Raw genomic sequence first — 14,469 nt, 5'->3', positions numbered from 1 at the left:
ATAAGCAGCAGACAGCAGTGCAGGGGGGCGTGGCCAGCACAGTGACATATCTGCTCTCTTAGGCTTGTGCACGAAACATCATCAGAGCAGGGAGAGATGCTGATATCACAGGTCATGTGACCCTCAGTGAAATCTGAGAAAGCAGCAACTGGAGATAAAGTAAGTGAATTGTAAAGCCCTTACCTTTCATTAGTTAGAAAATAACTCAGACAACCATTTTGAGTCCTTACCCACACGGCTGTGTCCTGTATTTTGGTCACCAAAGCATGGATCCACATAATACAGATAATGGACACTGTCAGAGTGCATTCTGCATTGTTCTCACTCCTATTAGAATAGAGCTTCAGATTCTGCAATATGGACAAGAATAGGACACGTTCTAGAATCTGTCGAACAGAAAAAAAGGATCTGCGGAAAACACGGATGTGTGCATCGCCCATAGGAATGAATGGGTCAGCGTGCCATCTGCAGAAAGTGCAGAAAAATTAAAGGTGGAAAATGATTGGTTGCTATGGGCAACTAAGGCAGTTCTCCGTTATACCAGTTTTGATAAATCTCCCCTTTTTTCTCTGTGACATAAATGATTATTTTAAAAAAACTAAAACATTATGACTACTGAATTTCAGGATAAATTCAATTTGCTGCAAAGCCGAATTTCCTCGTGCTTCACGGCAGCGAATGGATTTAACCTGAAATAGTGTAAAAAATTTTTTTTGCTAAATCATACTTACCTGATCCATTTGCTCGCGACGGGCTGGCCACCGCCATCTTGATTGATGTCCTCGGCCAACATCCAATGCGCAGTGATGTATGGCCGACGTGATGATGTCATCTTGGGCCATGCAAGATTTCGCACCAGACCTTCAAGCAAGATAGTGGTGGCCAGCCCTTTGCGAGCAAATGGATCAGGTACATATCATTATTATTATTATTATTACCTGCCATTTTTCACCTTAAGGACCAGACAATTTTTTGCAAATCTGATGTGTCACTTTAAGTGGTGATAACTTTAAAACGCTTTTACTTATCAAAGCCATTCGGAGACAGTTTTCTCTTCACATATTGTACTTCATGACAGTGGTAAATTTGAGTAAAAATATTTCATTTTTATTTATATAAAAATACAAAATTAACAAAAAATTTGGAAAAATTCGCAATTTTCTAAATTTCAATTTCTCTGCTTTTAAAACAGATAGTGATACCTCCTAAAATAGTTAATACTTTAAATTTCCCATATGTCTACTTCATGTTTGGATCATTTTGTAAATTACATTTACTTTTTTTGGGGACGTTAGAACGCTTAGGAGTTTAGAAGCAAATCCTAAAATGTTTAAGAAAATTTCCAAAACCCAATTTTTAAGGACCAGTTCAGGTCTGAAGTCACTTTGTGGGGCTTACATACCCCTCAAGGTATTCAAAACTGATTTTACAAACTTTGTTAACCCTTTAAGTGTTAGAATTAAAGGAAACTCTAGATGAGATTTCAGAATTTCACTTTTTGGGCAGATTTTCCATTTGAATCCATTTTTTCCAGTAACAAAGCAAGGGTTAAAAGCCAAATAAAACTCAATATTTATTTCCCTGATTCTGTAGTTAACAGAAACACCCCATATGTGGTCGTAAACTGCTGTACGGGCACACGGCAGGGCGCAGAAGGAAAGGAATACCATATGGTTTTTGGAAGGCAGATTTCACTGGGATAATTTTAAGTCGCCATGTCACCTTTGAATACCCCCTGATGCACCCCTGGAGAAGAAACGCCAAAAAAGTGACCCCATTTTGGAAACTACGGGATAAGGTGGCAGTTTTGTTGGTACTATTTTAGGGTACATAGGATTTTTGGTTGCTGATTTGGCACAGTTTTTTTTTTGCTTGTTTTTTGCAGTGTTCATCTGACAGGTTAGATCATGTGGTATTTTTATAGAGCAGGTTGTTACAGATGCGACAATACCAAATATTTTTTGGTTGTTTGTTTCAGTTTTACATAATAAAGCATTTTAGAAAAAAATCTTTTTTTTGTGTCTCCATATTCTGAAAGCCATATTTTTTTTCTTGGGGCGACTGTCTTATGTAGGGGCTCTCTTTATTCGGTATGAGATGACGGTTTGATTGGTACTATTTTAGGGTGCATATGACTTTTTGATTGCTTGGTATTACACTTTTTGTGATGTAAGGTGACACAAAATGTCTTTTTTTACACCGTATTTCTTTTCTTTATTTTTTTTTTACGGTGTTCACCTGAGGGGTTAGTTCATGTGATATTTTTATACAGCAGGTTCTGGTTACATCACCAAGTATTTCTAGACTCCTGATTAAGAAAGGTCTAATTATATCGTCCAGGGATCGATTTCACAACTAAATTGTGTTTCCCAAATTGGGATGATGTCGCTATCAGGTCATCTTACAGGAGAAGACACAGATGGAGGCTACGAGGCATAGATCCTGTGCCATTAGTCCGGGGAAGGGGTAACGCAGCTGTCATCCATGGTAATCCCTGTAGTGATAGAAGAACATGGCTGTGTATTGTAGCAGGATGTTAAGACAAGGCGCCTGTTCACCTGCGTCACATGGGTGCTGGGATTGGGGCACGCGGTTTCTCATCATTATGTAATATTTCTGTCTGTCATCGGTTAAGACCACAGAATGCTGCCATGTTATTTTAACCTTTTCATCGTCTAGCCTGTCATTAGTAAAGTGTTATTTTAGCCGTCCTGATGTTGCTATCTATATAGTGTGGCTCCCGCTCTTATATCCCTGTCCTCTTCTGTTATCCAGCCCCCACAAGGGGGTCCTAAATAGTATGTGTTAATGATGACTGTACAGTGCTGTGGAATATGTTGGCGCTATATATTGTAGGGGATCGTCTCTTTTCAGGGGGTCACACTCACAGATATCTTCGCAGACACGATTATAATGTCCAAACTCTTGCTTTAGTTCAGACACTTTAGCAAAGCACAGGTTAAGAAGTCGCAGCTTCAACTTATCACGAGTGACATCCACACAAAATAACAAACCCTTGCCTGGCTAGGCTGTAACGAAACACATAAGCGTATCCCTGACTCACCTAGAGAGCCCTGTTCACACATGGAACACAAATGCGGCTTTCCTCAGCCATTCAGTCCAGCAACCTCTAGGCTGTGACACTTCAATACCTTTTGGGGGATTGTGGCCCAGTAGTCCTCCCGACTCTGGCCTCAGTAGTCCTCCCGACTCTGGCCTCAGTAGTCCTCCCGACTCTGGCCTCGTGATCCTTGTTTCACAGGCGTCACCGCGTCCCCCAAAGTTCAGGCTATCGCCTAGCCTCGTGGCCCCTCAGCCCACCCGGCTGAGACCACTCAGACAGAGCCTCACCAGGACTCTGCTTCACCAAACACTCCAGAGTGAGCCACACCCAAGATCCAGTAGCAGGATTAAATAGGATCCCTGGACATGAGCATGCCCTAAGTCCCGGACTGGAGCATGGGGAACAGGCACCCACCCAACACATTGCCTGTTCCCAGTAAAAGCCCCCCCTAAAATAGCTGAACCAGCTACACTATCTATATGGTTTCCCCCTACTTTAGTGGACACCTGGACTAGAGCTTTTACTCCACCAAGGCCGGGCCCCTTGGTGACATGCTCCTGGTGCAAACAACACCTTAATGTTCACATTGCCACAATATGTAAGTAAAATAAATAAATAAATATTCGTAAATATCTGCTAAGGGTGCATTCACATCACCGTTTAGCATTCCGTTCTTCTGCTGCATCAAAAAAAAATCCTGTAAAAAAAAACTGATCCTGTGCATCAGTTATACATAGGATTGCATAGGTTCCGTTTTTTACAGGAGCCAGTGAAAAAACTGATCCTGTTGCATTAGGCCTCATGCACACGACCGTTGTGTGCATCCGTGGCCGTTGTGCCGTTTTCCGTTTTTTTTCGCGGACCCATTGACTTTCAATGGGTCCGTGGAAAAATCGGAAAATGCACTGTTTGGCAGCCGCATCCGTGATCCGTGTTTTCCTGGCCGTGAAAAAATATGACCTGTCCTATTTTTTTCACGGCCAACGGTTCACGGACCCATTCAAGTCAATGGGTCCGTGAAAAAACAGGGATGCACACAAGATTGTCATCCGTGTCCGTGATCCGTGTCCGTTTTTTCCTATCCTTTCAATGGCAAACTTGACATTTTTCATGTCCGTGGATCCTCCAAAAAACAAGGAAGATCCACGGACGAAAAAACGGTCACGGATCACGGACCTACGGACCCCGTTTTTGCGGACCTTAAAAAAAAACGGTCGTGTGCATGAGGCCTTAGTTTGAGCTATTTCCATCTGAGATTTTTTTATTTTTAAATGGAAACAAAAGTACTGCATGCAGGACATTTTCCCCTGTCTATAAAAACTGATCTCAGACGGAAATGTCTTAAACAAATGACACCAGAATGCCAGCCGTTCCAGTTCATTGCGATCTCTGAATGCAAGCAGTGTTTTTGTGTCCGGCATGGGAAGCTGAACAAACCAGATCCAGCACCAAAAACCATGTAGGTCAATGGTGGCAGATTCGTTTTTTTCAGACACAAAAAAAAAAAGCGATCCGGCGCCCATTGACTTACAATGGTTTTAGTGACGGATCTGTATTCTTTATTTTCAATATAATACAATTGGATCAGTTCAGTTCTGAATGGATGCGTTTTGCTGTGGTCTTGAGATCCCCTTCTGAATCTCGAAACCAGACCACATAAACGCATATGTGAAAGTAGCCTTACTTAGTGGTGTAGGGACGGAGGGGTGAACTGGGAATTTGTCGTGGACCTGGAAAAAAAATAATAAAGTGAATGCAGGCCCAAATTGACAGAAGGTGGAGCCGACCTGAGTAGGTGGGGTTAGCACTAGTAGGTGGGGCCAGCAATACAATAGCATAGTACTGTAGAAAATACCGCCCCAGCAGAACCTATTACCACAGTGCAGCACAAAATACTGTCCTAATGAAACCAACTCCCACAGTGCAACGCAGTGTACTGCGCCAAACAAGCCAGATAGCGCAGTCCAGCACAATATACTGCTATGGTCAAATAAGAATGTTGCATCTTGTGTTTTAGACAGTTTTCTCAACACAGACGAATGGGTGTGGCTTAGTTGTGAAGAAGGTGTAGCCTAAAATGCAAATTTTTTCACCAAAATGTGACAAAGTATATGGTTTAACAATATGAAAACAAAGAATTAAACTTTTAGACAGGCATTCTATAGATTCACCAGTTTTTTATACAGCCTGAGCCACTATGCTAACAATGTGGCACATTTAAAGGCTATGGACACCATTAGGGCCACATTTTTTTTTTTTTTTTATGATTGCATTTTACTCATTGGCTCAAAATCATTTTTTTCAATTGGTCTTTATTAAAATTTTCTGTATTTTTTTGTGATACAAGGGGTTAAAATCAGTCTATTTGCAGACTGTCGTTCCTGGATTTCCCGTCATCGGACGGCTCATGTGAAGCCTTATCTCTGATCTCCTGAACTCACAAATACTCATTTAAGCCATATTCTTATCACTTTGATAAGAGTGTAGCTATAATGAGTGTTTATGTGGTCAGGGGATCAGAGATAGGGCTTCACATGAGCCGTCAGCTGACAGAACTCAAGAGTGATTTTAACCCCATGTATCACAAAAAATAATGACAATTTTTAATAAAGACCAATTGAAAACATGATTTTTATCCAAAAATGAGTAAAATTATATTATGAAACAAAAGTGCCCTGAAGATAGCCCTTAAAAACTCCATGTCTAGGTGTCCACCCCGTCTACTCCATAGTAAATCTGGGCCAATGTTTCTGGGAATACAAGAGACTACAGATTTAAAGGGGGTGGCTTGTGAACCTATGCTTTATGAGGATGTCACCATATTGACAATAAATACATATACATAACCACCATAACTGATTAGAATATATAGAAAACTCATATGTTATGGGTCAACACAGAAAAACTAAGTGGCAGCGTCCAGGAACCAGGGCTTGATGGGGTACAAAATCATGCAGGTAATTTACATGAACACATGATGAGAGCACATTAATGCACGGATGTATGAATATAATATTAATGACATACATGTCTGCTCCCATAGATACGGTAATATTAACATTTTTTACTGCATCCCACCCTTTGCTCCCCATTGTCATCATGGCATATTGTTATATCCAGTCCTGAATGAGATATTATGCAGGATTTGTAAAATCTTTTTATGTCCTGATTACTAAAAATTTATTTTTACGTCTATAGGGTGGGAAGATACCGATTAGATGGACGGCGCCGGAAGCCATTTCATACCGAAAATTCACATCAGCAAGTGATGCATGGAGTTACGGCATTGTGGTGTGGGAAGTAATGTCCTATGGAGAGAGACCTTACTGGGAGATGTCAAATCAAGATGTAAGAGCGCAATACTAACAATAATATGTATTATACATGTCTTTAAATTATATGTGTCCAAGTACAGAGGCCCCTCAAGATACAATGGCCTCAGGATACAATATTTTCAACATCCAATGGTCTTTTCTGGGCCATGATAAGTTCAAACTTGACTCAACATCCAATGTCTCAGACTGAGATCCTACCAATCAACCTGACCATTTCTCTGGTAAAACACCCTTCTAGTTCCTCTGTGATACTACATGCTCTGTACTGCCCCCTGTCTGTGCCGGGATGAGCTGCTCCTTTGGAGACCAGTTGAACAGTGTCTCCACTTTATGTTTCTGATACATCTAGTGTACCACTGATGGCAAACCTTTTAGAGACTGAGTGCCCAAAATGCAACCCAAAACCCATTTATTTATAGTGCCAACACGGCAATGTAACCTGAATAATAAAAAATACCGGCCAAGTTAGGCTATGGGGGCATGGCTGAACATAGGCCCCAGTAAAATAAATGCCCCCCTTGGACCGCCCTAGTATTAAAATGTTCCATTAGTACCCCTAGTATTAATATGCCCCAGTAGTGACCCTCTGTATTAATAAAGCCTCCATTAGTGACCCCTAATACTAATAATGCCCCAGGAGAAGCCCACAATATTAATATGGCCCCCATTAATGGCCCCGAGTAAACTGAATGCCTCCATTAGTACCCCTCCTAGTATTATTTTTCCTTCATTAGTGGCTCCCAGTATTATTAATGCCCCCATTAGAGGTCACAATATTATTAATGCCCCCTTCCCCATTCTTCCTGTGCAAAAAATAAATAAAACTCCCCTCATCCATTTTATCGCGCCATGGTGAACACTCTCTGCTCACTGGATGCGTAGGACAGGACCTGCTCTCCAGCGTGATGACGTTTTGCAGGTCCTGCTGCTTCCAGTCAATGCTGCAAAACATCATCATCAAGCAGCGACAAGACGGGAAGGGGGGGGGGTGTGAAAAATGTGTACTAATGAGCGCTCCATAAAGGAAGCGCTCATTAGTGATAGTGCACAGGCGGCAAGCTTACGCATGGCCCTCACAGAGCCACGTGCCCACAGAGAGGGCTCTGAGTGCCCCCTCTGGCACGGTTCGCCACCACTGTACTAGGCAATACCTTGAAGAAGCTCCTGCCATCACCATAGAAAGTCGTTTCAGCTTCCAGAATCTTTTCCGGTCTGTTTTACTTAAGGACTTGCTTTAGATGTCTTGATTATCTGCTTATTTTTCTTAAAACTTGAGATGACATTTTGGGCTTTGGAACCAATTACTGGTTTTCCATACAGCTATGGACTCGAATCATAAATCATGATCATAGAAGATTAGTGTAGCATAAGTGTGTATATGTCTGTACATGTGTGTAAACATGAACATATAAGTGTGTGTGAATATATGAGTGTCCGTTGTTTGTGAATGTACAGTATGCTGCTGTAATTTTAACGTGTAGCAAAATGCGTGTTGCAGTTTATTTGCATAGGACTCGACATGATTAAAAAACAAATCTCAGGCAGCAGTATGTTAAAAAATCTTCAACAAATAAAAAATATAATATAAATAAATAAATTATTAATAAAAAAAAAAAAGAAACTCACCTTTCAAAACTCCTAGACCGGTGGTCCTAGCAATGTAATGTGTGCAAAAACAGGCAGAGCATTACTGCTGCTGCTCCCTTCTGGTCTGGCGGGAAGCGTCAGGAGTTACGGCGCTGAAGCAGAGGTCAATTTGCCCTCTAATATTGCTATGATGCTCCCATTCTTGTCCATAACAAAAACAATAAAAAATGTAATCAGGACGATCTGACAACCGTATGATGGTCAGAGGCTCTTCAGCATATTGTCGATAAAGCTTAGGCCTCATGCACACTGCTATTTTTGGCTGGTACCCATACTGTGGACCACAAAATGCACAGGCACCGACCATGTGCCCGCCGTATGCGGACGCGGACCCATTCACTTGAATGGGGTCCACAATCCGCATCCGACAGTCCGCATTGCCAAAAAGTAGTGCATGCACTATTTTTTTGCAGTACGGAGGCATAGACAGAAAACCCACAGGAAGCACTTCGTAGTGTTTCCTTGGGGTTCCGTGCCTCCGTTCCGCCCCTTCCGGATTGAAGTGAATGGGTCCGCATCGCTGATACAGTGCACAAACGTCCGGTGTCCGTATATTGCGAACCCGTGTGCATGCCTTAGGGTTAGGGCTCATGCACAGGAACTCTTTTTTTTTTTTTTCGTTTCTGTTCCGTTTTTTTACAGGTCCGTATGCGGAACCATTCATTTGAATAGGTCCGCAAAAAAATAAAATAAAGGACTCTGTTTCAGTATGTCCGCATGTCTGTTCCACAAAAAAATAGAACATGTCCTATTCTTGTCCATTTTGCGGACAAGCACAGGCATTGTTACAATGGATCCGCAAAAAAAAATAAAAAATGATGCAATACGGATGTCATGCGTTTTTTTGCAGACTGCAAAACGCATACGGTCGTGTGCATGAGCCCTCAGGTTTGTTGTCTTGTCCACAGTGATGACTAATCTGCCAGCTGCATCTCCCATCGTCAGGTGACCTTTTAGCTGATGTCACTCCAGTCTCTGTCATTTAGTGTATGGTGCCCTCAGGAGGAGTAAAGTGACAGATTCCGTATGGTTCATAGATTATAATTAGTGTTAAGTGAATTGGAGTCAAATAAATTTAATTCGATCTGAATTTCAGGAAAAATTCTATTCGCTGCAAAGCCAAATTTCCTAGCTCTTCGTGGTAACGAATCAATTTTCTCTAAAATAGCGGTAAAAAACTAAAAAAAATACATACTCACCTCATCCATTTGCGTGTGAATAGGCCGCCGCAGCTATCTTGATTGAAGATACCATGCAATATCTCTTACGTGGTGATGTATGACGTTACCATGCCGGCCAGTGCGATGATGTCATCACGTCACCACGCGAGATTTCAAGCAGTGTCTTCAATCAAGATGGCCGCAACGGCCTCTACAAGATCAAATCGATGAGGTGACTATTTTTTTTTTTATTCTACCCCAATTAACCCCTGAAAGGCCTAAATGGTAGCCTCAGATGCCGCAATCAGCAATGAACGTGGCATCTAAGGGGTTCCATGATGGGGGCGGCCAATCTCTGTTGCCCGTCATTACGCCCGCTACATACAGTACAAATGCACTTTGTGAAATTCTGTGAAGCAGCCGAATTAAATTTTCCATAACTTCACTCATCTCTAATGATAATGATGTCACATATATTTTGACTTTTGTAGGCGAGGATGGGGAAAAAAGAATTGAGGAAAAGGCAATGTAATAGATACAAGTAAACTTTTATTACTGTAATATGGATATTAAACATATCACCAGCAGGATTATAGATATTCGTATGTATTACCCCAAGGGATGAATGAGCTGCATGTCCCAATGTCACTAACCAGCCCTGTCACAATATTCAGTATTTTCTCTGTTTATTAGATGTATAACATTGGGTGGTGTCAGGTTTGTATTCGGAGTGTGTCTGTCACCGTATACCCTGGATCAGGTCTCGGCCCTGGATGTATTAGTGAGTCCTGCTCTGCCGTGTATGTTCTCTATGTAATATCTGTAGGCTTGTGCATTATATTTTTTTATATTTGCTAGCACTGCCTTAGATTACAGTCCTGGTCCCCCAGTTTGATTCCACGAGGGTGGTCCACAGAGAAGTCCCTCTGAGCTGCAGGTCTCTTCTCTGTGGTACACACAGACCCTGGCTCACTGAGAAGGAGTCTTCTCAGTCCTCAGTGTGGCGTGTGGTTTATGTGCGGCACAGAGGAATCATACATGTGATTGTAGAGAGCCGGTCTCAGATAAGTGCGGCCGGGCTCCTCTGTATGTGCGGTGTGTGATCTACACATGTAACAGCAGAGGCTCAGTATTACAGAGCAGCCTGGGACACTGCATGACATCCGTCTCTACTGGTGGTGGTTTGTGTCCCTCTTCTGCAAAGTGCTCATCCTGAAGCTCATATCTCTGAGTAATCTTCAGCTTCTTCCGGGGGCCGCACTTTATCCTTCTTCATCTTCCTTTCTTCCTCCACCTCCCCTTTTTTTCATCCACTACTTCTCCAGCTCCTTCTGTAGGGCTGAACCCGTACAATATTCAGTCTTGGTAAGACCACGCGGAGCTGACGTCCCCTGTAGATGAGCCTGTTAGGCACAACTGGGTCCCTGCTGGGTGCGGCCGGGGCATTATTGCCATGTCCTAGAGAAAAGATACAATCCAATAAATAATGTGGGTATTTATTCCTATGGACATGTAGATATATAGACACGTTGGCCCACATTTACTAAGATAAATGCACTACTTTATGGTGTTGTTGGCTCCAAAAATTTTAAACTTCTCATTTTATAAACATGAATTATTCACATATGCCAAAAAGGATGACTTTTTCTAACATCCTCAAAATTTCCCATTTTTAAGATAGTGGATGTTCTGTCTTTATACACGTTCACACAGTGTGCAGTCTGACATTCAGTGTAAACCATTCCTGTCATCCAAATAAGAGGACTGTTCTCTGTAGTCTAACAGGATTGTGAATTTGTAAAACTACAAGAATACAAATGGCTTATGTAAGTAAAACATATAGCATAGCATGTACAGTAATACATTTACAGAGAAAGCAGATGTCCAAAATGGCTGCCTATACATAGAACCTGCATGGCTAGCTAACAGAAATAACTCCCTGAGTGACACTTATACCCAGCTAAACAGCTCTGCGAACATAATGTCCCTGAAGCAAGGTAGATCTCACTCACCAGATATACTTGCACAAAGATGGTGGAGTTTAAGAAGGAGAACTGCATGGAACAGCTCTGCTGATGTCCTGTAGTCTATATGTAGACTGAAGACTGGGGCTTTTCCTTCCCAGAATGCCTAGCACTACCCACAATGCCTAGCACTTCCCACAAAGCAATAATCTTTATTAACAAGAAAACAAGGTTCAATACATTTTACCACCGCTAGATGGTGCTGTTACCTAACAAATAACTACAGGAATACAGGAATTGCAGCAGATTGAATTAGAAATGAAATAGACGTGAACTGAAATGAATCTTCCTCTGCTGGAGGCAGAACAGTGGATTTGGCCATCGTTTAGATTATAAACTGAAATCCTTGATTCGGGTGGTAAAACCGGTGCAGATTAGGCCAATTTAGAGTTTCTGGCGGACAGATTTATGGGCCATGTGGACAGATTTTAGGTGGTGTAAAGTTAGATGAGAGTAAAGATGCCCCAGATTTATCATCCACCATCGGCCACCATGATGCAGGATGATACGTGACAGTACATGATGAGATCCCACTATACGCCATAATCCGGTTTCAGTCTCTCACCCGACATTGTGAAATCCTCGGAGTTTCCGTCAGATACACAGTAAATTGCCGACTGATACAGGAACTGATACTGGAAAGTATTGGCTGCTTCTCCGTCGTCACTGTGTCTGAGGCGCGGAGCGTCTTCGCATTCCTTTACAGATTCTGAATCCATGGTAACGATTGTGATGTCATAAGATATCCAGGATGACATCATCTTAAAGGGGAAGCACTTCACATCATTCATCTGTGCTGCGTCTCCATCTAAATTCTAGGAATATTGCTTTCATTGCTATTTCCTAATATGCTGTGAGCCCCTGATTGCTGCAATGGAGGAGCTGTCATGTGTCCTTTCAGGCACTGAGACCCTTTAGCTCTCGTTGGCCATGCTTGACTTTTCTTCGAAGACATCAGGTCAATCCATTGTCCATAGCTTATAATGGTGTCTCCTTGGTAAAGCTGAGCTTGGCTAATGGCCGCTGAAGAGCTACAGATCTTGGGCCGTGCCATAGTCCCTTCATTTTGGTGATCGGAGGGGTCCTGAAGAATTGAATGCCTCCTGATTACACATTACATTCACACGAATATATTTTGTTTCAGTGTCTGTTCCGTTTTTTTTTGCGGATAGGATGAGGCCATATTCATTTCAACAGCTCCTGCAAAAAATGCGGACAGCACACCGTGTCTTATCCGCATCCGTATTTCCCTTCCTTAGTCCCACAAAAAAGATAGAACATGTTATTATTTTCCGTTTTGCAGAAAGGCATTGTTACAATAGATCCGCAAAAAAAACAATGCCATATGGACCGCAAAACACATACGGTCGTGTGAATGTAGCCTTATGGTGGATCCCTCACACATGTAATTCCCAAGCAATAGATTTTTTTCCACACTGTTAACTGAAAACATGGCGGCAGTTGGAAATGGCTCAAACCAAGTGACAGACAGTGCGGGGGAGTCACATATCAATTATGACTTGTGTATGACACTGGAGATATTTATTTGTGGTAGCGTGTGGAGCTGCATTTTCATACATATTAGGGAACCGCATTATGAGCAATTTCCTAATTTCCTAAGGTCCAGAAACCCCTGATGAGGGGTGCGTGACCTGGGCCCCATATGGTATAACATGGGAGGGCTTCACTAGCAGGTGCATGCACAGGGCACCATCTGACCACATGCCAGCCTGATCAGTGGTACAAGGGTCTTACATAGGTCATGTATAGGTACATACAGTATGTATAATGGATCATCTGGATTTGACATTTAGTCACTTGGTTAATAGGCCCCATCCATTTTAAAAACAGGTAACAACCTGGATACAGACTGAACGGCAGATATTAAGTAGTGAAAATATACTGCACAGCGGACACCAAGACCAATGCTGAGACCTGTTCCAAGGCTGATATATATATGTGAAGGTTATGCAGATACTGTATAAAACTGACTCCATGTTTTCTATATCTAATAAATGTAGAGAAACCTAGTGAATGTTGTGGCAGGCAGGGCTGTATTTGCCACTAGACAATGCACAATGCAGTCAAAACTCCAGATTTCCTGGGTTGTTCTCACATTGGGGAAAGACTGCCTGCTTGGTTACCGAGCTCAGAAAGAGCAGAGATTCTAATAAATAAATTACATTAAGTTATAGTGAATCAGTCTGCTCAGCTCCTCCTGCTCTATAACCCGCCGCCTGCAGATTGCATTTCACGGTCACAGGTTCTCCTTAACAAATCTGATCTATAGATTTTAAACTCGCAGCATGTTAACTCTTTCTGCAGACAGGCATGCAAATTTGGGGACAAAAAATGCGTATTTTGCTGTGGATGTATTAGGCTGGGTTCACACGGGCGTCACGTTTTGGCGCAGGATGCGTCCCGGCAAACCCGCGCGAGTAGGTACGCAATTTCAGTCAGTTTTGACTGAAATTGTGAGTGTGAGCCAAACCCACGATTGGAGCCTCCACAGACATAAGGTATAAGGGAAAGATCTGTACCTGTTCTGTGTTTAGAGCCTGCACCTGGTTTTGGCTCAAAATCATTGATAGAAATCACTGACCGAACACTGACGTGTGAATGAGGCATAACCGTTAAGTTTGTTGTTTTTTATAGTGAAGTTGTACATTTATAGTAGAAAAGTTGCCCAGAAATGTCCCTTAGCAGCAGTCTCTAAATGAGCATTGCTAAGGAATATCCCTCTTCCTAGTGCAGTACTGGCAGTGGCATGCCCAGGGTGTTTGGCACACGGGGCTGGTCATTTCTCTGGCACCCCCCCCCCCCCCCAAATAATTACCACATACCGCTTACTTCCAGGGACATCTCCTGTTATGTAGACCTTCCCTTTCCTCTTCTCCTCCGTTAGACCGACATGAGAAATTATTTCAGCCACATCTCGTCTCTACAGAGTTTGTAACACAGAGACGTTAGATTTCTAAATTTTTCAACCTCCCCATCCTGGTGTCCCCACAGTGTCATCCTGCTGCCACTCCTAGTACCTGTGCCTGTCGTGCTCCCCAATGTCCCAGGTACTATACTGCTGAAAAAATAGTGACCCCAGTAGACATAATTGGGGTCATTTATCAAACTGGTGTAAAGTAGAACTGGATTTCCAAAAGAGCTGTCAAAAATGAATGGTGGAATCTGATTGGTTGCTATGGGCAACTAAGCCAGTTCTACTTTACACCAGTTTGATAAAT

General features: G+C 42.4%; 1 protein-coding gene across 2 annotated transcripts in view; it reads left to right on the top strand.

The window, feature by feature from the left end:
* Window positions 1–14,469, top strand: part of EPHA3 (EPH receptor A3) — a 352,384-nt gene that overhangs the window by 306,529 nt on the left and 31,386 nt on the right. For both annotated transcript variants that reach the window (XM_044284515.1, XM_044284513.1), the window contains exon 14: window positions 6,263–6,412. In XM_044284515.1, the coding sequence (XP_044140450.1) occupies window positions 6,263–6,412 (150 nt within the window). The remainder of the gene's footprint in view (window positions 1–6,262; window positions 6,413–14,469) is intronic.

This window comes from Bufo gargarizans, chromosome 3 (genome assembly GCF_014858855.1).
Source record: "Bufo gargarizans isolate SCDJY-AF-19 chromosome 3, ASM1485885v1, whole genome shotgun sequence".
Classification (NCBI taxonomy): domain Eukaryota; kingdom Metazoa; phylum Chordata; class Amphibia; order Anura; family Bufonidae; genus Bufo; species Bufo gargarizans.
The sequence above is the reverse complement of the archived record's forward strand: the minus strand, read 5'-3'. Positions and strand labels throughout refer to the sequence as shown.